General features: G+C 46.6%; 4 protein-coding genes across 4 annotated transcripts; 1 reads left to right on the top strand and 3 right to left on the bottom strand.

Annotated features, from left to right (window-relative positions):
* Window positions 1–1,604: 1,604 nt before the first annotated feature.
* LOC120695705 (tetraspanin-8-like) lies at window positions 1,605–3,757 on the bottom strand. Its single transcript, XM_039978926.1, has 2 exons — window positions 3,095–3,757; window positions 1,605–2,262 (listed from the first exon to the last, which is right to left on the bottom strand). Exons 1-2 carry the CDS (start codon window positions 3,599–3,601, stop codon window positions 1,939–1,941), a joined length of 831 nt encoding a protein of 276 aa, XP_039834860.1. The 5' UTR covers window positions 3,602–3,757; the 3' UTR covers window positions 1,605–1,938.
* A 1,700-nt stretch (window positions 3,758–5,457) lies between these two features.
* LOC120695706 (putative glycine-rich cell wall structural protein 1) lies at window positions 5,458–6,765 on the bottom strand. Its single transcript, XM_039978927.1, has one exon. It carries the CDS (start codon window positions 6,329–6,331, stop codon window positions 5,795–5,797), a length of 537 nt encoding a protein of 178 aa, XP_039834861.1. The 5' UTR covers window positions 6,332–6,765; the 3' UTR covers window positions 5,458–5,794.
* A 2,812-nt stretch (window positions 6,766–9,577) lies between these two features.
* On the top strand, window positions 9,578–18,243 carry LOC120695354 (protein GAMETE EXPRESSED 2-like). The gene is made up of 12 exons (XM_039978627.1): window positions 9,578–10,248; window positions 10,825–10,922; window positions 11,326–11,433; window positions 11,608–11,732; window positions 12,452–12,669; window positions 12,800–13,027; window positions 13,134–13,369; window positions 13,520–13,758; window positions 13,957–13,989; window positions 14,681–14,726; window positions 17,532–17,574; window positions 17,698–18,243. The coding sequence occupies exons 1-12, from the start codon at window positions 9,578–9,580 to the stop codon at window positions 17,798–17,800; spliced, it is 2,148 nt and encodes a 715-aa protein (XP_039834561.1). The 3' UTR covers window positions 17,801–18,243.
* On the bottom strand, window positions 17,883–24,351 carry LOC120695702 (5'-nucleotidase domain-containing protein DDB_G0275467-like). Its single transcript, XM_039978924.1, has 13 exons — window positions 24,144–24,351; window positions 23,877–24,029; window positions 23,629–23,765; window positions 23,390–23,539; window positions 22,878–22,979; window positions 22,259–22,423; window positions 22,011–22,121; window positions 21,302–21,399; window positions 20,892–21,015; window positions 20,180–20,269; window positions 19,694–19,738; window positions 18,551–18,871; window positions 17,883–18,291 (listed from the first exon to the last, which is right to left on the bottom strand). The coding sequence occupies exons 1-13, from the start codon at window positions 24,235–24,237 to the stop codon at window positions 18,262–18,264; spliced, it is 1,620 nt and encodes a 539-aa protein (XP_039834858.1). The 5' UTR covers window positions 24,238–24,351; the 3' UTR covers window positions 17,883–18,261.
* Window positions 24,352–25,201: the final 850 nt, after the last annotated feature.

Below are 25,201 nucleotides of genomic sequence, written 5' to 3'. Positions count from 1 at the left end.
CTTTCTCAACTCATTCAAGTTTTAGCATCCTTTTGGGACCTGACATTGGTGCCTGTAACAATCTGTCGAGCCTTCTATGGAGGTCCAGCCACCGATCCATCACTGTCTAGCATCTTCCATTGCTAGATATTTCTCAACTGACAAGGAAGATAATGGAAGATGGCTAGGACCTAGTCCGATCCAGTTTTAAGCATGGCCAGTTGGCCACTACTAGGTTTGTAGGAAAGAATCGCTGCACACCGAAGACGGCGACAAGAAAGACGGTGGCGCCTGAGTCGTCTCCAGAACCCAGACAGTGAAAGTGGAAAGGGGATGATTGAATCAGACTCCAGAAATCTGGTTACGGCACTGCAATCAAGCGATTTTGATGGAGCCCCAGGAGGAGTGATTTTCAGAGAAGCACATCTCTTGAGTCTATATTTTCAAGTCTTTAGTATTTCACACACTACTCGTCGTTCCTGTAATAAGTGTGCTCATGAGCTAGCTCGTTTAGGAGTTGAAAGGGACCCGCATCATCCAAGTATTTGGCATGACCCCTCCCAAAATTTGTAACCCGTATTATGTGTCGTGATATCTCTGCCCAACTAGGTGAATAAAGTATCAAGCTGCTTTGTGATAAAAAAAGGGGGAAACATATTAGGTGCAAACCAATATCTCCGTGCAAACTATAAAAACTTCAATCTGAGCCATCAGATAAACATTCAAGGGGAGGGGCGCAGAGAGGTGGGAGGAGGGATTTGCAAAATTGTGATTACCCAATCCAAGGGCGAGTTCAGATTGTAAAATTACTCAATCCCATATACCCCTTGGATGTTGATCAAATGACTCAGATTGAAGTTTCTATAGTTTACACGAATAGATTGGTTTGCACCTGATACGTTGCCGATATTTTTAGGGTGCATTAGGCTGGACTCGCCTCTCATGGGGCACCACAGCTTTCCTATCGCTCCGTCAATCGTCATGGTTAAAGACTTGAAGCCTTCGTCTTCCATCCTTTCTTGGATTACTTCATTGGGGAGGCTGTTACAGGCCAGGAACGGTCACTATCGACCTAGCGAAAGAGTGTGCTACTTTGTGTGCAGCGCAGGACGGGGATAAGTCCAAAGGTTTTTGTACAACCAGAAATGGTGATTAGCATTTACCTCAACAACTTCACTCAGGTTGATGATACCATGGCGAGAAAACACGGAGTAAAGATTGACAAGGACCGCCGGAAAGGCGGAAAGAGTATAAATTAGCTAGCTAATCCTCCGCTGTGTCATCATCTATTCTTCAGAATTATTTATTTCGAAAAGTATCTTCAGAATTATATAAGATCGTTGTTTCGTGTGTCAAGCGAAGTTCTTCTGCAAAGACAGCTGAAAATCGGAGCTCAGCATGACATCGCCGCCTATGGCCAAGCGCATGCAGGATTAATTAATTGGCTAACAGTATGGTGCTGTACCTTTTTTCTTTCTTTCCTGTAATTTTCATTACCTTTTTTTACTCCCTGTAATTATTTGATTTCTTCCTTGCACTATTAATGCAAGAGCAGAGCACCTGCTGTATTTGCTCAAAAAAAAAAATCGGAGCTGCAAGTCGATAATAAGGGGAAAAAACCAAAATAACAGGTGTAGAATAAGACATGCATATGCGAATATATAGCGGTGTGTCGAATCAACGAACAGCATGTACAAAACCTACTGCTGATCAGAGATCATATAATAAACTATAATAAAGTAACTATCAGACGACAAGAATCCGTAGTAATATAATCTCGCCTGTACAGAGCTAGATCGAGCCTAGACACATATATAGGACGACAGCGACCGGGGGGCAGGCGGGCAGCGACAGAGAGAGAGCAGAGCGCTGATCGTGCACGACGACGGCAACCAATCGATGGAGCAGCAGCTAGCAGTGGCTCTCCGGCCGGCTCCTCCGGCGAGGCCGGCCGGGCGATCAGGCGTAGCCGCCCTGCTTCCAGCCGCCGCGGTAGGCGGCGTTGTCCCTGCGGTTGTTCCGGAAGGCGCAGCAGCCGACGGAGTAGACGATGATGATGAAGACGAGGAAGACGATGTTGACGACGGCGACGCGCTTCCAGTCGCGCTTGAAGGTGGCCACCACGCCGGCCTTGCAGGACTGGCAGTCGTAGCAGAGCGCCTCGTTGCTCCAGGTGCCGCAGTCCGGGTCCGCCGCCGCGCCGGCGGGGGTCGTCGTCTTGGTCCACTCCGTGCCGCTCACGTAGGTGAAGTTGCAGCTCGTGGGGGGCTTGCAGCACCCGGACTGCACAACAAACTGGTGGTCAGCCTCTGATCGAAACAGGGCGCAGAAAATCTTTTTTTTTTTCTGATAAGATGAACGTCACATGACGTCGTTTAAGTAAACTGATACAAGTAAAGTAATCTTATCTTAGTGATGATAATTTCAGGTGGAGCAGTTTCGTGAAACGTTTGAATTACGCGAACTAAAAGGCTTGATCGAGTAGAATGGAAGTGCACCAGACCGTTGACATGTAGGCATGTGCTGGGAAGGAAAAGTCTCCCTTCAATAATGCAACTGTCAGAGCATTGGGAGCAGTTCAGAGCAGGTACTAGTAAATGTATGTTTTTTTAAAAAAGAAAAGGTACTAGTAAAGGTTGATTTGGACACAAGATACACGACTAGTAGGAGTAATCCCCGTTGAAAGTATCAACACGAAGGTGCAATTGTACTCTAAATTTAATTGTGCTCGTCTGATTGAGGTGCACACAGCCGTAATTAAAGTAACCATCCATCAGCCGGCCCTATTGGATAAGATGTTGCGTTTCACAATGTACTACTACTAGTAGCTAGCATTTCTTTGTCAAAAGTCTTTGGCGTTAGCTTCCCAATAGGTCACATCGCAATTGCTATCAGGAGCCAGCAAAAGCTCAAAACGACGACACGTGAGAAATTAAAGTTGATCTTCTTTATTTTCTTTTTGTTGGGTTGGAAAGAAATGTTCCTTATTAGCTTTTGGTGAGTTGATTTTTTGGCACGCACAAACTGAAACTGAAGATGAAGAAAAAGAAGAGCATGCATGCATGTTAAAAAGAGGGGAAAAAATTAAAGAAATGATACTACACAGCATGCATACCTGGATGGGTGAGAGGTCGGAGCGTATGAAGTCCGCGAACGTCTCCCTGCTGTCCTGCAAGCTCTTGCAGACCTTGGAGTCCTGGAGGCAGCTCCTGATCCTGTTCCAGTTCTTGGTGCTCTCGACGCGCTTCTGCAGCCAGTTGGAGTAGTCCCCGAGGCGGTACTCCTTGTAGCCGCGGCCGGAGACGGCCTCCCCGGCGCCGCGGTTGGTGACGGCGAAGGCGAAGACGGTGAGGCAGAAGAGGGCGACGATGAGGGCGAACATGGCGAGGAGGTAGACCCAGAGCAGCCAGGTGACGCGGCAGCAGGCGCCGACGAGGCCCGCGAGGGAGACGGCGAGGAGGAAGGCCCCGAAGGCGATGACGGGCGCGGAGAGGTAGCGCTCGCACTCGGTGCCGTCGGCGCGGTGGCCCAGCCAGATGCCGGCGCCCAGGATCGGGACGGAGAGCAGGAAGGTGACGAAGTTGAGGACGCCGATGAGGTTGTTGCTCAGCCGGAACGCCATGGCGGGCGGGCGGGTGGTTTGAGGTTTTGGGGGGCTTGGGCACGGTGGGGTTTCTTTGTTGACGGTTTTCGATGGGGGACGTGGTGGGCGGGCGTATTTTCGATGGGGGACGGTTTTGTAGGCCGGGAGGTTTGCGCGTGTTGGGTTGGGTTGGGGGAGGCGGAAGGCGCCGGGGAAAGTTCGTGGGGTTTTGTGGGGTGGACGTTGACGGGATGACGCGGCGCTGGCTGCTGCCGCTGGGGCCCGTGGCGCGCGGACAGTGTGCACAGGGTTTCAAAAACGGGACGGGAACCGCCGGTTTCCGGATTTTTTTCCGTTTCTGGTCCGGTCTGGGACGGTAAACCGGGTCCAATTTTTTATATTTTATGTTTCTAAATCCAAAAATACAAAATGCATTTTTTGTGCTACTGTTCCGGTTTTGAACATAGCACCGGTTTTTGAAACCCTGTGCACACGCAAGTGACCGGGCAACTCGCTCCTGATCGATTGCTTGGTCCCGTGTTGCCATCGATGGATGATAAACTAGCTACTAGCTCGAGGTTTGAAAGGCTCAAACACAAACAGTGTGGCTGCCTGAAGGTGCGGGCGGCAACGTCCGGTCCGGCTAGCTATTACGAGCTCGATCACGCGAGCGCGTATGATCTGATCTCGGAGGAGCCGCCGCGGTCAGATCATTTGGGGAGGATCGCTGGCGGTTGTCAAGTTGGGGACGACCTGCACGTCCTCAGGCAGCTAGGACAAGCGCACGCACCGCGTGGACCGGCGGTGAGAAACGAAAGGGACAGTGCGGCCTCGACGCGCGGAACCAAGGAAAAATGTGACGAGCGAGGGTATAGGATAGGAGCGAGGGAAGATTTGTCAACACCGGCCGTGAGCGCGGATCGGTTAACCCACTGCTGGTGGCGCAATTGTATCACTCCATTTCTCACATCAACCGGAAGCTACTGACAGGACTGGAAATTCTCCTGGCGAGGATATGGGCCATGGAAGCGTTCTGTGCTCGAGCCCAACTTGAGGCTCATTTTAGTTCAATTATTTGCTGCAAACATGTTCAACATTTTGATAGAATTAACTCAATATTTTATTAAATATGTCCAACATTTAATTTTCAAAATATTGAAACTGTAAAGACAAATGTTGTAATTAGAAACATAAATGGTGAAAATACTAAAATGGAAATATTTGGCGCATGGTGAGGAAGGAGGCAGGAAGAAGAATGTTAGAGTTGAAGACATTCAACGGATGAGATGGTTTGCACGAATCGTAAACATTGGAAGGTGAGGAAGAAAAAATCTTCCGAAACCTATATATATATATATATATATATATATATATATGGGCCTTGCCAAATTATATATGGGCTGGGCTGACGAAGGGCGACCTCTCTGCAGTACACGGGGACAGAGGAGTTGTTGGGCCTACTACTTTTTTGTTGGATGTTTCCGAAGAAGTGACGTTGGGCCTACTACTTATGCTGATCGTCAAAGAGTTGGTTGGATTGTAGAAGCAAGGCCGAAAGCAGCTCAGCCTGTGGATTGTATGAGACCAACATGTGGATCGTAGGCTGCAGCGAAAGCTCGGCCTGTTTCTGTTTGGTTCCCAAGTTCGATTATGCAAATTAGCTAGTGGAACTAAAAAGGACCTCACGTTCTCAAAACAGTGACAACGATTCCTGGTAAAGTAATTCATAATTCGTAAGTTCCAAACTTTGGGTCCGACGGAGAGTGAGATGTAGTTCGTAGAATGGTTGTAGCAATTGCTATTTGCAAGCCATTTAGATTTGAGACCATCTGATCAGGAAACCCTTTTTTCCGATCGATCAATAAAGTGGACCGTCAAAAGTAAAAAATGCATGATGAAGTGACAAACACAGACCGTTTTTTTATTGGATGCATATATCACAAACGGAAAAAGAAAAATACATTTCTCTCTTCAAGACAACTTTTCATCACCAAATAATACACTTTTTGCCATGACACACGCGCACGCGCACACAATAGTCATGTTTGGCATAGCTTAATTATTTCTTAGCTGCTGCCAAATGACAACGATTCTACAGTAACTTATCAATAACCAGACTAAAACTAGTATTGTAATAACCATAGCATACATGGTTTTGATAAGCTTTTTCCAAAAAAAACACATAATATCCAACATAACCACAAAGCGATGACCTCAAACACGTACGATCAATCAAGGATTCCCACCCGAGCCAGGCGACCCATGACCGTATCCCTCACTATACCCAACGCCGACGACCCCATTGCCGAGCCCACCGCCAGACCCGCCGCCCTCACCGTGCCCGGAACCAGACCCACTCCCACCACCCAGCCCAAACCCTTGCCCGCCACCGGACCCAGCAGAGGACCCGGCCCCCGACCCACTCGACCCAGCGGACGATCCGGCTCTCGACCCCGCCGACGAGCTCGCCCCGCCAACGGAGATCGACCCGGACCGGGACCCGGACGTCGACCCCACCCCGGCCACGGATCCGGACCCGGACCCAGACCCCGACGCGGACACGCCCCCGGTGCCCACCCCGAGCCCAAGGCCCAGCCCGAGGCCCAGCCCCGCGCCGCCCTGTCCCCCGCCGCCGCCGCCGAGGTCAAGGCCGAGGTCCTTCCGCGCCACACGGCCGCCCTGCGCGAGGCCGCAGGACAGCAGGCACACGAAGAAAGCCACCAGCCCTACTAGAGCACTCGCCGCCGCGCCGCCCCTGCCGCTCGCCATCGTCTCTACTCGGACGCCGCAAGCTCGCTCTCGGACACTTGCTTGGGGTGGGACGACGATCACCGATGAGATCGAGAGAAGCCTCCGGCGCGGCGCTCGATTATATAGGGGCCGGGGGGCGGCCGCGCTCGCGACGCCGAGGGGAACGGCCGGGACGACGCTAGCTTGCTTTTGGGCGCCGCGCGGCGTGCTGCTGTGCAAAGCTAGCGCGCGATGATATCATGCGGGTGTGTGGGCGAGAGCGTGGCTGGGGAGCGATCATGGAGTTGTGGATGGTGCTGTGCGGAAAAGGCGACGAGGCCACCCCGATTCTGATTGGGCGGGCGCCGGCGGGGATGGCGCGCGGTCAGATCGGTGTTTGTCCCGGCTTTCGCCTGCCGCGGCCGTCGCGTCGGTCGGGAGACGGGACCGTGCGCGCACAGAGGCGGTGGGAAAGGGTCGTTCGGCTTTCGGCTGGCATGTCGTCGTCGGAAGTTCGAGACGATACTTGTATAGCAGCTTGGCTGCTTCGTCCATACCATGGATTGTTTCGAGTTAGGCGCGGATCAAGTTGCAGTACTGTAGTGCAGATCCTTTCATTATTCACCGGCCGGGGGGCGACAGCCGGCCTTGTCGCTCGACCCCTTTTTGACTTGGATCGAGCAAGCGCGCGCGTCAGGGCTGACAAAGCTGGTGTAGTGGCGCATGCGTCTTGTCCTCGGCAAATTTCCCACCGTAATTTGCTCCCAGTTAGCAAGCTGCTATTATGATGTTCCATTTGTGTTGTGATCCGTAAAGCTAGATCACTTCTGCAGTCTATATCTATATTCGTCGGTCTCATGTCGTTTTTCTTCTTCTTATTTTTATGCCCTTATTATTTATGTGCATTCTTTTGGAACCTTTAAATTTTACTTTTCTATGTGGCATGTAGCAAGATGTCTAATATTGTGGGTGCTCAACTGCTCGACCAGTTGATGATGACCAGGGTGGATCAAGTTGTAGACACGTATCCATTGATTTTACAATACACAACAAAACACACCACGCGAGCTCCCAGTGCCGATGTGGCATACCACCGTGAAGTCCTTCACATTTTGCAACCACTCTCTATTTTTCTCCTTTCTACCCCTTGTCTCCCCTCCAATCTCTCTCTCTCTCCTGTTCTACCCCCCTTCTCTCGCCTCCAATATCTCTCTCTCTCTCTCTCTCTCTGGCCTGCGCAACATGCGAGCCCCAGCGCCAAGGCGGCCAGAACAGCGCGAGGCTCACCGGCGTGTGGAGCGCTATCCTCGAGGGGGAAGCGTCCGACCAGCACGGTGGCGGCGGCCTGCGCGCGATCGGACTAGCACAAGCGGGTGCGCCACCACCGTGCAAGGCAGTGGCCGCATCGGGCTAACGCTCCTCTCGTCCTAGTGCCACACCACGTCCCTCTCTGATTCCCTACATGATAGCCTCCCCACCTCCTTTTCCACCTTCCCCACCCGATCCGGCCATTTCTTGGTCGGAATCATCTTCGCTCTAGATGGTCGCCATTGAAGTCCGTCGGAGCTCCGAGCCGCACGCCAACGAACCTCCTCCGGCCTTTCTCCGTCCAGCCGAGCCCTGAGCATCGTGCCACCACCCTCGTTCTCCCGGTCCTTTTCTCCTCCATCACGGCGACTCGCCACCACCACTCCGATCGTCATGGGCTGCCTCCTCATCGTGCACTGCCTCCGAGCGACCTACGTTGTGCCCCTGCACGACACGACTGCACCTTGGTCGCGGTGCTACCATCGTCTGACTTGACGCCAGCCATAGTCTAGCCTTGGGCAGCTCACCCTCAAGTTGCCATTTAGAGGGTGAGGGAGATGAGCAAATGGAAGAAGACTACCTATGGAGATTTTTGTTAATGTTCACCAGCATGGCACCTGACTTGCCATGTCGGCACTGGAGCTCATCGGGCGCCTTTGGGATCTGGATGACCTAAATATACATTTTGAGAATTTGAAGGCCTAACTAACATAGCACACACGTTGTTAGCTAAGAGCTCATTTGGATGGGTTAAAGTTGAGTGCTAAACTTTATCTCCTATTAGCACTTATATTTATACTAATTTTTTTGAGTCCACTAAAGTTTAGCCCAACCCATTAGCACTCTTGTTCGGTGGTTAGCTGTGACAATCCGACCCCGGGCTTAATATGATTAATAGAATACTCATACTAACAAGTTGTAATTTTTTTTTCGGAAGCCGATCTCCAAAGAACTCTGAGGTTAAACGTGTTTGGCTTGGAGCAATTTGGGGATGAGTGACCGACCGGCAAGTCTTTTCGGGTGTGCACGAGTGAGGACAAAGTGTGCAGAAAAGAACTTTTGTTGGTCTGTGATGACAGTCTATGTCCTAGATAAGCTACCAGATGTAAGCGGGCTCGGTCCCAGAGAGGCGGGACATTACACTAGCGCTAAACTCTTTCCAATTTTAAATATTAGCACTTGCATCCAAATTAAAGTTCCAAACACCCCTATAAGTATGGATAGTGAGACTTGAGATGCAAATAACTGTAGATTTGACCAGCAGCGCTGACTAAAACAAGATGCAGGGATCACGGCGGATCGAGAAAGTCTTAACGTATGAACCAAATGAAGAAAAGGAACATGCGTGGGTCTCAATCCATTTACATCGACAGGCATCAGCTTCGCACGCAGCATCAATAATCGCCGGCGCCGCGCCAGCGCCACCACCGCACTATGTGCTTGCGGCAGGTGATCGATGAGCGCCGGCCATTCTCTCCCAATCCCCAGCTTTGCTTCCGGCGCACTAACGCGACGCCATCGTACACGCATCCCAACGTGTCGCCCGGCGCTAGGCAACCGCGCTCGCCGGCAGCGACTATACCGGCCGCCCACATGCCACACCACACCATGCATGGCCGTGAGCACGCCCGGCGGCCCTGCCTTGGCAAGAGTACTCTCTCTCTCTCTCTCTCTCTCTCTCTCTCTCTCTCTCTCTCTCTCTCTCTCTCTCTCTCTCTCTCTCTCTCTCTCTCTGCCCAGCAAAGCACAAAGGCTAAGGCGCCACATGTACGGACGGAGCGTCCCCGGCGCAAGCACGCGCGCGATTCAACAACCACACCACTCAGGAAAAGACCTTATTGCCGATCACCAGGACGCACGGAGGTCCTGATGATCTGATCGAATCGAACTATAAATTCCCATGGGTCTGCCTGCGCCAGAGTTTGCATCGCCCATAGCAGCCTGATTTTTTGTACTCATCGATCGAGACAAGGCGCGATGGTCTGCACGAAGGCCGTCCCGTTAGGAATTGTGCTTGTGGTCGCCGTGTCGTCGCTGGCGCCGGCGGTGGGTGAGATCGAGACCCGCCGTGCTGCTCGGAAGGACCTTGGCATCAACCTCGGGAATGGCCTGGGGATCGGGATCGGGATCGGCGTCGGCGCCGGCGTTGGTGCCGGGGGCTCCGGCTCCGGCTCCGGTTCAGCGTCTTCGTCTGGTTCTGGTAGCTCGGGATCAGGCTCAGGCTCAGGCTCAGGCTCAGGCTCTGGGTCAGGGTCGGGGGGTCTGGGTCTTGGGCTTGGTGTCGGAGTTGGTATAGGTCTGGGAGGTGCCGGTGGCTCAGGCGGTTCAGGCTCTGGGTCAGGCTCAGCGTCAGCGTCTAGCGGTTCAGGATCAGCCTCGGCTTCTGGTTCGGGTTCAGGGTCAGCAGGCTCTGGAGGGGGCCTTGGGATTGGACTCGGTGCTGCCGTCGGCATTGGATTAGGCAGTGTTGGTAGTGGTAACGGTGGTTCAGCTTCCGGTTCAGGTTCAGGGTCTGCAAGTAGTTCAAGTGCTGGATCAACAAGTGCCTCGTTTTCCGCAGGTTCTAGTTCAGGCTCCAATGCTGGGTCGCACTCTGGGTCCGGTGCAGCAGGATCAAGTTCCGGGTCCAGTGCAAGATCAAGCGCAAGGTCCAGTACAGGATCTCAAAGTGGACAAGAACACCACTGATATGTGCGCACATGTTACCTTGAAGACCTGATCTTCAGTAATCATATGGATAGTTAGCAAACGACAAATGCATAGTAATTAAGATTGCAGCTAGCTACTACGTGTGTCATGTAATCCGTTAAATGTTTTACACTATTTTCTTTGAAAACATATATTATTGTTACTTTTACTAGTATGCATATGTCAAGCAGGGTTTAGGTGCTTTGAGCAGGCAGTGTGTAAACTAGGTAGGGATCCGGGTCGCGCAACGGGGGTCGTGTAATCGAGTATGGCGGTTTGTCTTAAGTCGGTTCTCGCTCTAAAACTGACTCTTTTGTAACACCTCTTCCCTTCTTAATGAAAAACGTGCCCAAGCACGGTCGCGAAAAAAAATGCATATGTCATTATCTAAAGTCTTCACTACATGGTCGCACGGCCATGACCAAGAAGCGTGTTCCTCTGTTTAGAACTGTGAGTTGATAACCCTCTGCGCTGCATATGTGGCTGTGAGTATGTTGCCTGGCTAACAACTTGAAAATTAATGACACTGTCAACAGAGAAGGAATGCCAATCGGAGGCGTCGTCAACGCTGACGTTGATAGCACAAAGCACAGGCAGAAGAACAGGACTAGCACTAGCTTGATAAGGCTTACAAGTAAGCTTCCACTAATCACACATGCATCCATTAGCTAAAACTGAAAGGATAAAAAGCAAGTGCTTCCAGAATCTTCCCAGTGGTCTGTCCCACCAGGAAGACCTACTACTGCCCAAGTCAAAACCACGTCACTTTTCAATGCAGCGACGCTTGCACTATTCCTTCTCGTAGCATGGAACTGAAGCGCGTGTCAGTATGTAATAAGGTCCATTGCTTTGCACGCACACCGTCCTTGCTCCACTACCCCCGACAAGACGCATCACTGGAAGCAAAATCCAGCCGTCCAGCGGCCACAACACCACAAGTTCCAGCCACCAATGAGCCCAACCACTATTTGTGCAGCTCCACTTCTCTTGAGCTATGGATCCTATAAATGCCACTCCATCCCAAGCAAGCCCATGAGCATGCAAGCAAAACATATTTGCATCAAAATCAAGTAGTAACCCAAAACCACAGGTGCGGTGCTCATATACAATAGCTCCATGTCCATTCCAAGTCGAAGTTTTTCCAGGTAATTTTTTAGTCAGTTTAATACAAAAAGAAAAGATATTGGTTTGATGAGATATGCTATTAAGCTCTAGTTGGTAGAGAATAACTTTTGTTGTTATATATTGAAACATATTGAGCATTCCCAATTTCTCTGCTTATTTGTCGAGTAACTCAGATGAGCTGTATCTCTTTGCAGATGAATACTTTTCAGATGTTAAAAATGATAATGTTTCAGTACGGGAGGATGGATCAGTTTTGTTCGATGTACTTTCAAATGACCACATTGTAGGAAGTAAAGCTGAAATAGCTAACTTTTCATCTGTAAGTTTATTCTGTGAAATAAGTATTTCTTAATTTCTCCACCTCATAGTGATAGTCTCTTCACTTTGGTAAACCTGCCATCAATCCTTGCTAGACATGCTAACCATCTAAACTGAGCTTTTGCAATGTAATAGTTCAACGTACTACGGCCCCGTTTGGGAGGGCTTCACCGGCGGCTTCACGAGCGGCTTCAGGTGAAGCCCTCCCAAACGTTTGTTTTGGGACCGGCTTCACGTGTGAAGCCGGTCCTGAAGCCATCAGCGGCTTACACAGGCAAGGTGAAGCCATGAAATCGTGGCTTCACGCGGCTTACACATCAATCTAACAAGTGAAGCTGTTTTGCCAAACATTTTCTAAAACGGCTCCAACTCCACCAGAAAAGCCGCTCCATCTGAAAAGCCAGAGCCGGAGCTGTTTTTGGAAGAGCCGGAGCCCTGCCAAACACACCCTACATGTTGCTACAAAAAGAAAGGAACTTGTGTCAAAAAAAAGTATACTATTGCAACCAAATTGTATTTACAATATTTCTCTTGAGTGCTTTTATCGAACAAATATGTAAGTTCTTTTTCTTGGTGATTCACACAGCCCAGTCTCTAGCTACAGGCCAACAGCTTGGCAATGCACACAGCCCAGTCTTTATTGATAATGTACTACAAAATTTCCAAGTTACTTTATTTCCTCGTGACTTCACAAATGACAAATTTTCCTTTTCTCTGAAGCCACTTCATGGATCAATCCTGCAGTTCAACCACATGTATCGTTACACGCCCTTTGATGTATTCTTTGGGAGTGACTCATTCTCATACACAATATCCGATGATAATAACAATGTCGTCACTGCAACAGTTTTCATATCTGTCATCTGCAGACCACCTCAGTTCATATCTTTACCGCAGAAGTTGCATGCTACTGAAGATACCGTCAGCCCACAATTTGGGTAAGCCATGCTGCTTTCTGCTTAAGCACTACATACTTGTATTTATTCTATTGTTTTTATCTATAAGCTAAAGGTTTAGCCTCTTCTATTCGGGTTCTAAACTAATCAAATATGGATATGTTTTCGGCAGTGGATTTCCAGGGATCAAAATAGCCTATTCAGATACAACAGAGAATATATCTGTTACAGTGAACGCGCAGTCTGGAAATGTGTCCCTTGCTCTGTCGCCAATGAAGCTTCAACAGTCGTCAGCTGATGTACTTTCAGTCAGCAAAGGTGGTAAAACTGGCAAAGACCTGATGTTGGAAGGAACAATAGAAGCGATAAATGGAGCTCTACAATTTTTGCAGTACCTTGGGTACTAATCAAGAATCTTACTCTCCCTAGTCTTGTACAAGCCCTGATATTCTACAAGAGTCTTGCCAATCTTTCGCTTATAATAATCATAATATCACCATGTGCAGAAACGAGGACTTCTGTGGAGATGATGTTATAGCGCTACACTCCATGAACAGAAATGGTGTAGAAGACGCTCAGATCCCGATATACGTTGAACCAATCAATGACCGTCCAGTGATACTAGCTCCAGCATCAATTTTCTTGGGTGGGAACGAATCAAGGGAAGGCCATCAAATCTACAACAAGAGCAGGGATACATTCCAATTTTCCATTTATGATCCTGATCTTCGCAGTTTCCCTGGTACTTTATATGCATTATATTATACTTGTTGATGTTGAATGAGGAATCCATTTTCTTAGTTAAAGTATATGCTCCTCTTTTTTTTTTGCATTGTTAGAAGAAGAAAAAACTTTACTATTTCTAAACTTATAGCGTCTACCTATTTCACAGGGAACAAGTCTCATTTTTCGCTAGTGCTCTCCCTCGAAGTGTGTGAGGGAACGTTGACGCTGAGGTTGCCGGCTAGTACCATTCCCAGTGTGGAGGTGAAGACCGAAGGCGTCAGCCATTGGCAGCCGATTCAGACGTATGTGAACATTGAGAATCACTTTGTGCTGAAAGAAACTGCCGTCAGGTTCCGTGGGATGGTCCAGGACTGCAACAATGCGATGGAGCAGCTGCATTACCAAGTAAATCTTCAATTCTCTTGGAACATTGCAGCTGTTCATTTCACGAATATCCATTCCTTGCATGATTTCTTTTAGCAGGACGATTGGCGAATGACGACTGATTAAGTAGCTAATTGACCCAAAAAAAATGTATAGGAAAATGTTGTTTCTTCACTTTCCGGTGTATTCAGAGTGAAGTTTGAGATGTTTCTCTTGCAGGGTCCGAGCAATGGAACAACCTTATCCATCACTGTAGACGACCTGAGAAACTAGGCACCGTATCCTATGGAAACCAGAGTCCTTGTGCAAACTTTGGAAACTCTAACGGATACTACTGCATCCCCATCCGAGGGCGCTGGACAGATCTGGGAACAATTTGCATATAGGCACCCGCCCTCGCCCCACCTGGCCTGCGAATTTTGCAAAAAAAAAAATCCCTCCATCCGCTACCCCCACGGGGCCGTCACCCCTCCGTTCTGTCCGTCATCCCCTCCATTCGTCACGTCCGTTTGCTTCTCGCCCCCGTCGCCCCCCATCGATGCCCAGGAGGTCCCGCCCCCGTCGATGCCGGCCCTAGGGATCCGCCGGCCTCCAACAGCAACACCAGCGCCGCCGGTCTCCATCTCCATCAGCGGCGCCGCCCTCCGAAGCCCTACAGCGCCGCCGCCCTCCGATTGCCCTACAGCGCCGCCGCCCTCCGATTGCCCTACAGCGCCGCCACCATGGACCAGGCGTCCGATCTTGAGAGCCGCTGAATGCATTCTTTTCAAGTTTCAGTTCCTGAAGGCTCGTCAGATTGCTTAATGATGGCGGTATAGACCCTGTCAGGTTGTTCTGGTACAACCTCCAGAAGAACATCAGTGCATTAACAATTTTGAAATAGTTAGAATTCAACATAGCCTCATAAAAAGCATATGAAAAATCCTGTAAATGGTGCATACAGAAATCGCAGCGTGCTGATGGTGCCGAGCGAAGTTGGTATTGGGCCGGTAAGCAGATTTTCCCAAAGATCCAAGCTGATAAGATTAGTAAGGTTGCCTAGTATTGCTGGTATTGGACCGATCAGGCTATTGCCATACAACTCACTGCAAACATGGACATGTAAAGATTCAGAAAAATGTCATTCTGAATGTAATCACTGATCATTGCAGTTCGTTGCTGCTTTTTAAGCAATTCATACAGGTACTGGAGGTTCACAAGTCCTCCAAGATCTGGAAGCAATGGCCCTGAGATTCGTGCGTTGCCCAAATCCCTGTGGATCAAGGAGCAGATACTTAAATATAACAATGTTTTCAGAAACTAACCTTCAGTACTTAATAACAGATGAAAGACTAGTTTACTTCCATACATACAACCTGACAATGATTCAGAGTTTCTAATTCTTGAAAAGTATAATTAATAATGATTAATTACTGAACCGAAGCATGATCCACGGTGCTCCAAATTGATGTGAACCCAAATACATTCAAACTGACTTAACAAGTTAATACAGGAGCTTGACAATGCAGCATGATTCTGCCACTCCATTCATCAAGGAATACAGGAGCTTGACAAGCAAACAAGCACCACCAAACCTGACCAGTGACCACACCATTGACAATGCAGCAAATTCACATGGCACATACTACTTGTTACAGATCACGCAACATTTTCAAGCAACAAATAAAAAGGATCCACCTCGTTTGGTGGATGTATATCGACTTCAGTTGGAATTCTAAATCATTTCAAATGACATAACACAATTCCATTACATATTTTCAGATGATAGAGTACAATTCAATCTAAATCATTTCAAATGACATAACACAATTCAAGCTCATCAATTCTTTTTTGTACAAATGGACTGAACACAATTCAATCTAAACAATTGCTGGAGCCTTCAATCAAAGCTTGGACTTGATATTCTTCCATGGAGAAATATTGTTCGACTGCCTCATCATGCACTTGTTCCATCCTTGGAGGCATCCACTGCAACTACCGCCAAAAAAGGACATCAGTATTTGAAGGTTGTCAGATGAAATATGCCATCAGAAACAAATTCTGATCAATATTGCAATATGAAAGTGTTCAGGTTGTAGACATTTCAGGAACTTGTATGACTGGACTTTGTACCTCCAATTACGTTGAAACTCAGCTTAGCTGCCGTTCCGTCAAGGATGCCCAAGCACGCATTTCCATTTTTCTGGCACAAAATGTAAGAAGACATTTAGCAATCGTTTCATTCTGTAAAACATTGTGGTTCACTGATGCTAGTCAGTTAAGTCTCGAGTGTTTACAGTGACAACTAGGTAGTTTTCAGGAGGGATGTCCATGATAGCATTCTTGGCATTGGGAAAGCTCAGAGACAATGGCTTGAATTCCTTCTTGACGTCAAACACAGATTTGAATGCCTTTTGCCCTTTCCAGCACAGAGGCAGCTCAGGATCTGACACCTGTTTAAGTGACTTGCTGAGACCACCCTTGAGCTGCAAGGTCAGAGTACCATTAGTTTACTGTTTGTTTCCTTAAAAATTCATGGGAATTGGAACACAAATGACTGAAATATACCACAGAGACAACAGCTTGGTATGGCTGGGCAGTAAAGTAGGTATAGGTGCTACCACTGTCAAATACGACCTCCATAGGCTTTACGCCTAGTGAAACAATCTGGAAATTATGTGAAAAATTACATTAAGAGGCCTTTCTCAAGCACTGGATTGTAGCAGTAACACGCGACGAGGGGGTTGGCGACCCAGGCGACGGAGGGGGGGTGGCGACCTGAAGGAGGCAGCGGAGGGCGGCGGCGACCCGACGAGGCGGTGGATGGAGGCGGCGACCCGAGGGAGGCGGAGGAAACCCTAGGCGGCGGCGTCTGGGGGAGACGAAGCGCCATGCCCTGCGCGAGGCCCAGACAGAGAAGAACGGAGGGGCGGCGCTGCTGGAGCTTGTACGAGGCCGGCGGCGCCTAGGGCAGGCACTCGAACGGAGGTGCCTAGGAGCGATCCGCGTGACGGGGTGGAGGGAGACGGAACGGCAGCTAACGGCGCGTGGGGTTACGGATGGAGGGGTTTTTTTTTTTTTTTTTTGCAAAAATCGCAGGCCAGGTGGGTTGAGGGGCGGGCGTCTAAATGAAAAAATCCCCAGCTCTAATCCGTGCCCTCGGATGGAGATCCAGTGGTCTCTGTTGGAGTTTCTAAAGTTTGCACAAGGACTTTGGTTTCCATAGGATATGGTGCCGGGAAACTATGGATGCTACCCTGACTGTTCACAGATGATGGGGATGTCACTGTCCGCTGCAAAGACTGTTCGTCTATTCAAAATCAAAACAAAACATAAGAACAACACAAAAGTAGATAAAATAGATAACTGTAAGCAAGAAGGATCATAATATTCAGATTACTATTTTTGCTTTCCTTTGTTGGTAATTTACAGTTTATGACCATATAATATGGAACACATCTTTGATCTGTCCTTCTATACTTTCAGTGCTTGGATGGCTGATAGTAAGTAAGATCCTGACAATGCTATTCCTTGGCGTCGCTCTCTTGTATTTCCTCCTCAAATGCATTAAAGCTTTGAAGGTTAAGCGAAAGAGTCGACTCAACGATGAAAGGTGCACACTGGAGGAGACAACATCCCGTAGGAATGTGAGTATCTCTCTCTGGAATTTGGAAGCAGGGTCTGCACAACCATCTTTTTGACCCTTTTTTTTCTAAACCACTTTCTAATGCGTTTTTGCTTGTTCTTCTGGAAAAAAAAGAGGTGTGCTTCACCATCACAATATGAGGACGTTGGACATTAATGTGCACCTGCAGGTGCGAGCCCTTCTGGCGCAAACAGATCAAGTTTTCGTCAGAGGTAAAACTCCGTTATTCACTGATCCTGTTGTCAGAAATTTCTGTTGTTATTCATGTACCAGAAATATGTGCTGGATTGTTTGCTTTGACTCCCCCCTAATGAATGTTACTCTTGTGATGTCAGGTCTTCACGGTCAAGCAAGCAAGAACTGGAACTCCAGCCAGTCTCCAGGATCAGAAACAACGGAAATCAAGATGGCATTCCAGTAGCAAACAAGAACAAATAGATGTTTGATAATTTACCCTAAAATGTTCCTCCGAGCCCAAAATATTTTCTGCTCGATGGGAAGTAAACTGGAAGACAAGATAGGTTGCATGTAACTCCAATTGACATTTGACAGTCATACAGATTGTTAGGGCATCGGGTTCATCTTTACTATTAAGAATATCCATAGAAGTTGAACAAAAGGAAGCAGGCTTCTCAGACAGAAGCTTTTCTTCTTCTTTTTTTTTTGAGCGGCAGCTAGAAGCTTCCTCATACAGGCAAAAGAGTCACCTACTCACATGGCTGCATTTTCATGGCAAACCAGAATGACTGCTAGCTTGCTGCTTGGTCTGCTGGACATGCATCTCCGGTGCTTTATTCCTAACCTAAGCGAAGGCCGCAGCAGTCCACAGTCCTGTCACGTGGTCTCACACAGAAACCATAATGGGTACTACCTTCTCCAACCAAAAAAGGTAGAATGAACTAAGAGGTACTGAAAAGGCTTGCTGGGACCTACAACATAGAATGTCCAAAATCATTATTCCAACTCAATACTTCGAAATATCAGCATTTGTTCCCCCAAAAAATCACGAAAACTATAATAATGGAGACTATTATTTGATAATCAGTGTTCAGTTTCGATGAAATTTCTAGCTTGTTTCCCTCATAAGAGTAATGCAAACCAGCTAACTATATCTTGAGTTTCTAGGAAGTAGTTATTGGAATGAACTTAACAGGTTGAATTAGATTCTGTTACGAGAATTTAAACTACCTTCGCGTTGTGTGGCATGATCTTTATGTCATGAGGTGGATGAAGCCAAGGTTCAGGGGCATATGATAAGAAGTTCTCGAGCTTGCTTGTGTAAATATCTGCATATTGATGAATGTGATAGGCAAATGATGATTCCCTTCCTGTATCTGTAAGAAAAGTTGCACCAAAAGAGCTATTGAACAGATCTCGCATCCCAGATCGGCATTGTCGTCTTTCTGCATTCAATTCATCAAGTAATGCTCTGTAAACTTGGCCTTTCTCGGTGCTAACCACGGTTGCATGGACTTTCCCAAGAAGATCATGAATTATACTCAATTTTGCCTGCAATGCAACATATAGTTCTGTAAATTGATAAGCATCCATGTGGATGGAAAATCAGGGACTGACAAACAGCATATGTTGTATGTAGAGGAATAAAAAGATCATTTATGGCAACTAAAAAGGTAAATGCCATCATCAATCTATAGATCAATTTGCAATACAACTGATAACCCATGTGTCATGTTTCAGATCATGTGTGCAGGAGGATGGAGTGTAAGATTTACCAACCCACAAGTGCCCCACTGCCCTTCGCAAAGCAATAACAGCTGCAAAAGTTCCTAAAGCCTAGAGTGAGTCTGCCTGAACAAAATCCCACTTCGACACAGTCAGCCTTTGAAGCTGTTCCAGCGAATGGGCCTCTAGCTGAATTGGTTAGGGGGCTCTAGTAGCACTCAGGTCCTGCATTCGACTCCTGGTGGGAGTGAATTTCAGGCTGGGGTTAAAAAAATCCCATCGTCTGCCCACACCAAAGCACAGGTTTAAGGCCCGGATGAGGTTGTTGGTCGTCTCACACGGACTACGGTGCCGATGTGTAAGGGTGGGGCAGGGGTTCGGGGGTTTTCTCTACTTGTGTGAAAAGGTCTTCTTGTGTGGAAAGGTCTTAGCCCCCGCAGGTCGAGTTTCAAGCTGTTCCAGCATGGTATTTCCTTTTTTCAATTCCATTGTTAGTCACAATATTTGTTACAAATTTGGTTGGGCACAGTTTTGTTCAAAAGAAGTACTTTTGAAAGCCAATTAAGAACAAACAGAGCTTAAGGCCCAAGGGGAACATAAAATCAAGTGACATAGACAAACACAAGAAGCAGATGATATAGTACACACCTGTTGGAACCGGTAGCTATCACCGTTCTGTATTTCTATTTCATCCTGCAAGTCACAAAGATTGTAATATGGTATAGAACATAATCGTCTCAATATAATCACGTGTCTTGTACGATAAAATAGTGTGAGACTGTCAGATAAAGTTAAGACAACCCTATAATAAGAGAACCATTCAGGTCTTAAAAGAACAAGTAGAAACTTGTTCATGTAACCTAGGAGCGTATGCAGCATATCCAACAGATTTGTGATCAAGATAGCGTAAGAGGTTACTTTCTGAACCTTTCATTACATTTTTCCCTTTACCGATCCTTCTCAGCTCAAAATTTCTTAGGTGCCAACATTCCAATAGGATCAAGGCAACCTTAGATGAGACATTGTAATCAATAGGTGAAATACGAAATATTAAATTTGGCTGTGCTTTAATTTCATGCAGCCATGTCTGACGTGTTCTCAAGAAAATCTCAAGTAAAAAAGTGAAGCATCTACCTCGAGTTCTCGAATTACAGCAGCTGTTCGCCAACCAGCTTTTGAAGGTCCTCTCAAGTCGCTCAAAAGATGATCACCAAAGTATATCACCTAATACATGGCCAAAAAAGATCCAAGATGAAACATTGAAAAAATCTTAAATTTATACTGTGGCAGTGCATATTTTAGTGCAAGCGAAGACCTTCCAAAGTTATATCTTTAGTATGTGGGTTATTATTTGAAAGAAGAGGTTCACCTCTGGTATTTGGATGATGCTAGAGGTCTTAGTGGTCTATGTGTTAGTTAAGCTGTTTGGCCTAGATTGTTGTTCAGGTCATGTTTTCTATCTTTGCAATCCTCTAAATCCTCAGTTAATGAGGCGATGCATTTGCCTCTGCATTGGGTTGGTTGTACTCTCTTTTATCTTAATACAAAACTACGCAGATCTCCTGCGTGTTCGAGAAAAAAAATCTGGGTTATTCAACTGTACTATACCAGGATAAAGTGATGAGCAAGAAACATGATAAATGCACAGCTGATGAGCGCAAGGTGTTGCAAATACGTGACTGCTAGCTTCCATTATGAAACAATGATATCAACTACATTTAACATGAAAATTATTGTAGGAGATTTAAGGGAGAATAAAGGGTGAAAGTTGTATCACTCAGAGAGAAAAGAAAAAATTGAGAAAACATAAAGAAATTGGTTCTTCTTTACGCTCAGAATAACCAACCTCTGGACCTCTCCACTTTGTGATCTGCAGAAATGATTTCAAACAGCCGTGGTAGTATACTTGATCTGGCAGAAACTTGTCAACTGCAGTAAAAGCTAAGGTGTCCTTTTGAGTGTCATACACCCTGTAAGCAACCAGCAAGCAGCAAATATAGTTAACAATCCAGAACTAAAGTAGACATAATAGTGCAGAATTAGAAAGAAACAATATCTGGAGGCAATATAGATGCAGGCCCTAATGAATCTGTACATATGAAAACTTGGTTTCATCTAGTATTCAAAGTTTAGCAACAGACCTACAAATGAATCAGTGGAAAAAGGGGAAAAAAAGCATATAAACAACCATATCTTAGTAAGAAGGATCAAATATTAATCTTTTTTCTTTAGTAACACATAGATGTTCCACAGGACCTGAATGGGTGGTCTGAGTTATAAAAAGTTGGTTTATTTGCCTTCGCAATCACAACATCAAACAGTTCCCTCCAGGAATTTCCATCAAAATGCTGGTCCTGCCCAACCAAATTATGAAAGTCAAGTGGAGAACTGTGAGTGAGCAAAAACAACTGGCCATATATACTGACATGATACTTTTCTATTTGGAATACAGTACTTGTCTAGAACATTACCAAAAAATACACAAAACTAATAATAAAAAGAATGTCGCTTGCATGGAACAACTGTATCCCCTATACTATTAGACAAGAAATAGCCTAGTAGAATACAACAAACTCTTACTGAAAGCTAGAAACAAAGGAAGGTTGTGTTATGTATATATGCAAAATATTCACTTTTAGTATAAAAAATATGACAAGGCAGTGCAAAGAGTTGCATGTGATCAATTAAAATATGATTTCACATTCTCAAAAAAAAAACTAGCCCACAAAAATAAAGGATAGAAGCTCATGTCAGATCTCAGAAAGTAAGAAAAAAGTCATATAAAAATATATCTGTTATTCATTGATCTAAGCTCATGTCAGATCTCAGAAAGTAAGAAAAAGGTCATATAAAATATATCTGTTATTCATCGATCATATAGAAATCTATTTTGCCTTAAAATCTTGCTTTTGAATGCTAAACAGCATGGACAAAACATAAAAGCAGATTTAAATTTAGCAAGAACCTCCAGCAAATAACGCATCCCTCCATCCACGAAATGGAAAGGTGAATTGGTAAGAAGAAACATCTTTTTTCCTTTCTCTCTTAGCATCTTTAAGAAACGGAACACCTGGCTCTGCAGGTCACAAATGAGGCACCAATCTTAGAGTTACATGTCAGAAAGAATGCCAGAAGACAAGAAGCAGAATCAGGTTATATCATTGATATTTGAAACTTCAGACATAGAAAACCAGCAAAAGCAGTGCCACCTACTTTTTTTATTAGAAATTTCTGGGGCTCAGAAAGAATTTGCCTGTGAATTAAACCACTTCTGTGGACATGCTGAATCGATTGATTTACATCTTCATATACATAAGAGGCATCAAACTCCAGTTTGGCATCTATAAAGTGTTGAACAATATCAGCAAGGAGACATGCCTGTGAGGGAGGGAACATCTCATAGTTAGAAAGTAGTATGGAAACACCAGTTTAGATGCACGATCTGATGTCCCAGCAATCACTTCAATTAAACACAGAACATGCTACTAAACTAAGTGCATAATAAGTTAATAACGCTAATTATTAATGTCATACATACTACATCCCGTCTACAAGTGCAAAATATTGCTCCACATGTGCTAGGTCAGAACCACATGCACAGCTAAATGCCCTCGAAGGATGATCAGATACACACAGAAGTTTCTCTATGAATACTGAACTGATCAAGTATAATTAACCTATGAACAAAGCATTAACCAAACCAGTTGATAATACGGTGCTCTAGTTGACATGACATATCTATAAGGCACTGATAGTTTACTATTCTGTAAGTAAATAGATGCAGTGTAGAAAGAAGGGAATGGAACTAAGGCTCTGATTAATTCAAAAGTACCTCGCTAAAACAGAAGACATCCATCAGCCCAACAAGTTGGCGAGCTTGGTCTCTGCCAATATGCCTTGTGCCATAGAGCTCTTTTATCTCACTCAAACTCAGCTGATTAACAAGCATTGTGATAAGAAATTGTATTCATAGGCTGTCAAAAACTCAAAATACATAGATTACATAATGTAATTATTGTAGGAGAAGGCAAAGAACAAGCATAAAAATAGTACATAAATTCTCTAGAACCATCAACACACCTAATCTATGTTCAGCGTTGACATTTACCTAAATAAATTGGCCAAAGTCTGAATTCAACAGTCAACAAGTACACGGCAACCAATCACAAACACAATGATCACTCGTGAGAACCTACATATTAATGTATGGATATCCCAAAGATAAGTAACACAGAAAGCAAATAACATCAAGTATTAACAAACTTCTAAATATATTATGAAAAGCAGCTCAAGAATGCACCATTTCAGGGAAAATGAGAAAGAACAATGTAGTGATTGTCTTACCTTCCTCCGCCCAAAGAAGCAACCATCTGGTTCAATAGAACCAAAGAAATCAAGCTTGAGAAGGCAGCCTTTGAGTCTGTCATAGTAAAGGCCCCTGATAGGAAAAGAGCGGTCATACTCGTACTTCAAGCAGCTCTCTGGATATTTCAACTGCAGAAAACGTGACACCCTCGCTCAGAAACAATAAGTGCAGTGCACCATCCGCCATCAGTGCCGCCCAATAAAGAGAGCAGCCAAACCTCATCGACCAAGTGCTTCTTGGCGAGATCGTAGATGAGGCACTGCAAGTGCTCGGAGTAGTGGGAGAGCGTGTAGTCGTAGTCGAAGCCGTAGACGTGCAGGTCATCCAGCTTGACGTTCTTGTTCACGTAGATGCCTGAAAAGCAGAGACCCCAACCAGCCCCAGGAATGTTAAGTCTGAGGAAAATCGACCTTCGGCGCTCAAGAGTAACGGCGAAACGGGAGGAACAAGGAAGCCCCAGCAGACCTTGCGGGTTCATCTTGGGCATGTCCTTGATTGCGGCGGGGATGCTGAGGTAGTTGCGCTTGGCGTCCTCGAACTCGCGGCGGATGCGCTCGATCTCGTCCTCGCCGGCGCCGGACCGCAGCGTGGTGGAGAGCGTGCACAGCGCGCGCGGATCTGTTTAAAGAAAAAAAAAGAAGGCACGCGCAATCCAAACGAAGCAGAAGTCAGCAGGCAAAAACAACCCCGTCCAGCAGCGGCATTCCGTCGAACGGCTCGAGTGCAACCGACCTCGCGGGGACCGCGGCGCCGCCGTGGAGAGCGCCGGCGAGAGGGAGCCGCGGCAATTGAGCACACGGAGCCGCCTCGCCGCGACCGCCGCCATCGGAGCTGGCCTCGGCTTGTCGTTGGTAGCCGGCGTTGGGAGGGGGAGGGGAGCGGAACCGGGGGCGGGAGACGGCTGTTTTCTCTCCTAGGCGGGCGACGGAGCAGGACGCACGGGGGACTTGCTGGCGGTTTTTTTATTTTTTATTTCTGTTTTTTACAAAAATATATTTTCGATTTGGAAATTTACAGGAATATACCCCGGCCGCCCGGCTGCCGGGCGGCCGGGACCTGGCCGCCCGGCTGCCGGGCGGCAGGGACTTGAACACAAAAAAAAGAAGAAAAAAATTACAGACAGGTCCCTGGGGCCAGTCGCCCGGCAGCTGGGCGGCCGACTCTAGCACCCCTATATAAGGGTTGGCTGGTCCCCCACCTCTCATTTGCATCACTACAATTCCAGAAACAAAGAAAAAAGAGAGAGGAAGGGAGAGAGGCAAAGCCCTGCCGGATTTTCGAGCCAGCGACTACAGGTAACCAAAATTCTTCTACGCTTTACAAATAGCATGATTGTGTGTCCAGATATGTCGAGTAATTATTTTTGTTGTAATTATTTTTGTTGAAACAGTAGATTAGCAATCAATTTAATATCATGATTCTGTGTCCAGATATGTCGAGCAAGCTTCGTTTTCAAGTTTATTATGGTGACGGATATATTTCTCATGATGCGTATAGAGTAGATCTATCAGCTTTTGAACGAAGAGAGTGCGGAATAGATAAACCCTTAGAGAGGAGTTTTGGTTCCATACGCAAATGGTTTCACGAGATATTCAATGTGAATCCAAAGACTCATTTCCTAACCGTTCAGACTGTGATAAATTGGGGAACTGAAGGGGATTTCTGGGAGTTGATCCTTATAGCAAACACCGAAGAATGGCGGACTTACATGCAAGCAGCTCTTGACCGCGGGTGGCCTCTTGCAATGTTAATTCAGATTCACCAGAAGGCAGGCCATTTCGGTGAAGGAT

This window comes from Panicum virgatum, chromosome 2K (assembly GCF_016808335.1).
Source record: "Panicum virgatum strain AP13 chromosome 2K, P.virgatum_v5, whole genome shotgun sequence".
Lineage (NCBI taxonomy): Eukaryota > Viridiplantae > Streptophyta > Magnoliopsida > Poales > Poaceae > Panicum > Panicum virgatum.
This window is presented reverse-complemented; position numbering and strand designations above follow the sequence as displayed.

What these genes read in the sequence shown, in the direction of transcription:
- LOC120695354 (XM_039978627.1), top strand. Translation starts at nt 9,578, where the DNA reads ATGGTCTGCACGAAGGCCGTCCCGTTAGGAATTGTGCTTGTGGTCGCC. An exon ending in CCAAGTCGAAGTTTTTCCAG is followed by an intron (nt 11,434 to 11,607) that starts GTAATTTTTTAG and finishes ATCTCTTTGCAG; the next exon opens with ATGAATACTTTTCAGATGTT. An exon ending in AAATAGCTAACTTTTCATCT is followed by an intron (nt 11,733 to 12,451) that starts GTAAGTTTATTC and finishes TTTTCTCTGAAG; the next exon opens with CCACTTCATGGATCAATCCT.
- LOC120695706 (XM_039978927.1), bottom strand. Translation starts at nt 6,331, where the DNA reads ATGGCGAGCGGCAGGGGCGGCGCGGCGGCGAGTGCTCTAGTAGGGCTG.
- LOC120695702 (XM_039978924.1), bottom strand. Translation starts at nt 24,237, where the DNA reads ATGGCGGCGGTCGCGGCGAGGCGGCTCCGTGTGCTCAATTGCCGCGGC. An exon ending in AACTCAGACCACCCATTCAG is followed by an intron (nt 21,016 to 21,301) that starts GTCCTGTGGAAC and finishes GGTTGCTTACAG; the next exon opens with GGTGTATGACACTCAAAAGG. An exon ending in CAAAGTGGAGAGGTCCAGAG is followed by an intron (nt 20,270 to 20,891) that starts GTTGGTTATTCT and finishes GCCATGTATTAG; the next exon opens with GTGATATACTTTGGTGATCA.
- LOC120695705 (XM_039978926.1), bottom strand. Translation starts at nt 3,601, where the DNA reads ATGGCGTTCCGGCTGAGCAACAACCTCATCGGCGTCCTCAACTTCGTC. An exon ending in CCGACCTCTCACCCATCCAG is followed by an intron (nt 2,263 to 3,094) that starts GTATGCATGCTG and finishes TTTGTTGTGCAG; the next exon opens with TCCGGGTGCTGCAAGCCCCC.